At 38.9% G+C, this 2,867-nt stretch overlaps 1 protein-coding gene across 1 annotated transcript; it reads right to left on the bottom strand.

Annotated features, from left to right (window-relative positions):
- Positions 1–535: 535 nt before the first annotated feature.
- LOC116342724 lies at positions 536–1,306 on the bottom strand. The gene is made up of 4 exons (XM_031770439.1): positions 1,291–1,306; positions 1,103–1,237; positions 909–1,013; positions 536–814 (listed from the first exon to the last, which is right to left on the bottom strand). The coding sequence occupies exons 1-4, from the start codon at positions 1,304–1,306 to the stop codon at positions 600–602; spliced, it is 471 nt and encodes a 156-aa protein (XP_031626299.1). The 3' UTR covers positions 536–599.
- Positions 1,307–2,867: the final 1,561 nt, after the last annotated feature.

Genomic DNA, 2,867 nt, shown 5'->3' with positions numbered 1-2,867 from the left:
CTTAAAATAATGAAAATTAGTCACCATTAAAAAATCAAAAATTCACTAATATACACAAAATTGCGAAATTAATCAAATGTTTCGCTCGGAATCGATCAGAGGCGACGCCTACGGCCAAATAAAACATGAATCAGCATTAAGGACACAAAAAAAAATACACATACGAAAAAGTCAAAAAAATCATTAGCATACCAAATGTTCCGAATGTATCCGAACTGTCATACACGGACTGGGGGCGACGCCTACAGTCAAATTAAAGCATAAACGAACACTAATGATTCAAAATTTGAAATACAGTAAAAAACCAAAATCGCGTCAACAAAATTTTTTTTTTGTTGTTCCAACTTAATTGAAACCGTCAACACAATTCGAGCGGAGGCGACGCCTATAAACGGGAAACAAGCCAGAAGCGAAGAAAACACACGATGAACGGGGAGAAAAGTAAAACATGTTGGAATGGAGGAACAAAGACATGCAGAACACAGCATTTGGCCATTGAACAAAAAAATCGCCGATTGGAAATGAGACACTTCAATGAACTTTTATATAAAAATTGTGAAAATTTATTCGAACAACTAAATCATACAATTTTTATCTTATTAGACGCCACGACGTCCACGACCGCTACGACTTCCACGGTAACCATGATGAGAACGCTGACGCGCACCACGATTGCGCCGATGTCGATCAGTAAGAATAGCCACTATGGTTTCAACGGGATCCTCATCTGGGGTACTGGCGCCCGAGCCATACCACCACGCATCGTCATCAAACTCGGCGGCAGTATTATGTAAACGCCGCGGCACAGCCAAACCTGTGTATAAAAGAAACAAAAATGTAATCAAAACTGGAATATCAAATCACGTCGCATACTACAGAAATGCAATCCTCACAACATGGATACTTACTTGTCGGACGACGATTGGCCATTCGACCACCAATGGTGGGGGTGGTCTCTTCATCATCTTCATCATCTTCATCAAATACCAAATCATGCCGTGTTTCAGTCGGAGCTAATGAGAAAAAGTTAACAACAAAATTAATATATAATCTAAATCATGTGGTCAAGACGAAATCATATAAATACAAGACGAATAATTACTTGCACCAACGGGTTGAACACCGACAACGCTTACGCCTTCCTCGTCATCATGCTCATTGACGGGATCGATGGTTGTATCATTCACACCGCGCATCCGACTGCTCACGATACCATTTGAACCTGAGGGACGACAAACTAAAATCGGGTGGAATCAACACACAAAACACATAAACCAACATTCAACTTACCATCGGTGGATCGCATAATGTCTTCATAACGAGGTGGCGCCTCGCGAGGTTGTGGAGCTCCACCTTGAGCCGCTACACCGACGAAATCCCACCGGATATAACCGTGCCCATTATGCATAATATTGTGTTCGTCGATTCTCTCCACACGACATCGGTTTGCATGGCATCCACGATCAGCTAAATAACGAAACAAGATCAATTGAATCGAAATCGGATATAAGCAAATTGGTTGAGTACAAAGACAAAAAATTACCTTGGCTCCAAGCCACATCCCGGATTCGACTTCCAGCTGGCATCAACATCACCAACTCGTCATTACCACCAGCACGATCCACAAAAGAAATGGTTACACGTTGAGCCCTGAAATGGAAAACAAAAATACACATACATTTAGATTTTAAGACACTAATTAATCAAATTTTCATTTCTTTCTTTTCATTTTTCTTTTATTCGACACTGGAATATAGCTAAAATCAAAACTTATCAACAAAACATAATTTAAATACTACTTACATGTTATCATTTATATTTAAGCACTTCAATTAATCAAAATCAACACAATTTCACAAATCACAATGAGAAAAGCTGATACAAACAAGAATTGTAATTCGATCTACCCGCGTTATGTCACAGAAAAGTACCGTTAATCAACACCGGCGAACAACTTCATCATGATCACCTATCCCTAACGGTAAATCGGGTGCTCATCTCATACAACAGAGATCAGAAATGAAAAAATGACCAGAAAAATCATCGATGGAAGAAAAGCAAAATTAAATTCAGAATTGGTCATCGTTTATTCAAATCAAAAATAACAACTCATTAACAGAAAATCATTGCTGATCGTTACGTCGATTACGATCACCATACTGCTCACGTATACGAGACATCAAAACCATTATCTCGTCATCGGGTATTCTTGTAGCATCCGATCCAGCATCAATGGCCTCGGCCCAAACACCGGCAGGTTCAGGTCGCATACGAGGAATGAGATTACGTCGCCACCAAGCCTCTGAAATCACACGACGACGCATGGACTGATTCATGCGAGCACCATCAACATTTCTACCTTGCAAATGAATCCGACGAACTAAAATATAACAAGCAGAATGAGAAAACGTCAAATTTTAAACCTTTTTCGATCACAACTTACCACCTTGATCAATTCCCAGCAGATCTTCATTCGTCAAAGCTCGAAAAATGACTTCTATGATTACGACAGCACCGAATCGATTCGTATCAGCTAAAATAAAAAGACATTTAGATCGCATACTAAAATTTTTCAAAATTACATCGACTCACTATAGATTGCTCGACCACCAACGGGCATATTAGCCGGCGGATCATTAGCCACATAATGGATCACAGGCACATATCGTTCAGACCTAAATTAAACAAATTCATTTATCGTCATTACCATTTTATGTATTTTGAAATACCAAAATTAGTTTAAACTTACATTGTTAAATTGTCCCACTTGTTATTGTTGCACGTAGTCACAATTAAATTAAGCACGATCAAATTTCAAACGTCAACCGCCAAAAAACGCACAATAAGCAATATGTTTATAGAATAAG

The sequence above is a fragment of the Contarinia nasturtii genome, unplaced genomic scaffold, assembly GCF_009176525.2.
Source record: "Contarinia nasturtii isolate CC-2019 unplaced genomic scaffold, AAFC_CNas_1.1 Cnas_scaffold_923, whole genome shotgun sequence".
Classification (NCBI taxonomy): Eukaryota; Metazoa; Arthropoda; class Insecta; order Diptera; family Cecidomyiidae; genus Contarinia; species Contarinia nasturtii.
This window is presented reverse-complemented; position numbering and strand designations above follow the sequence as displayed.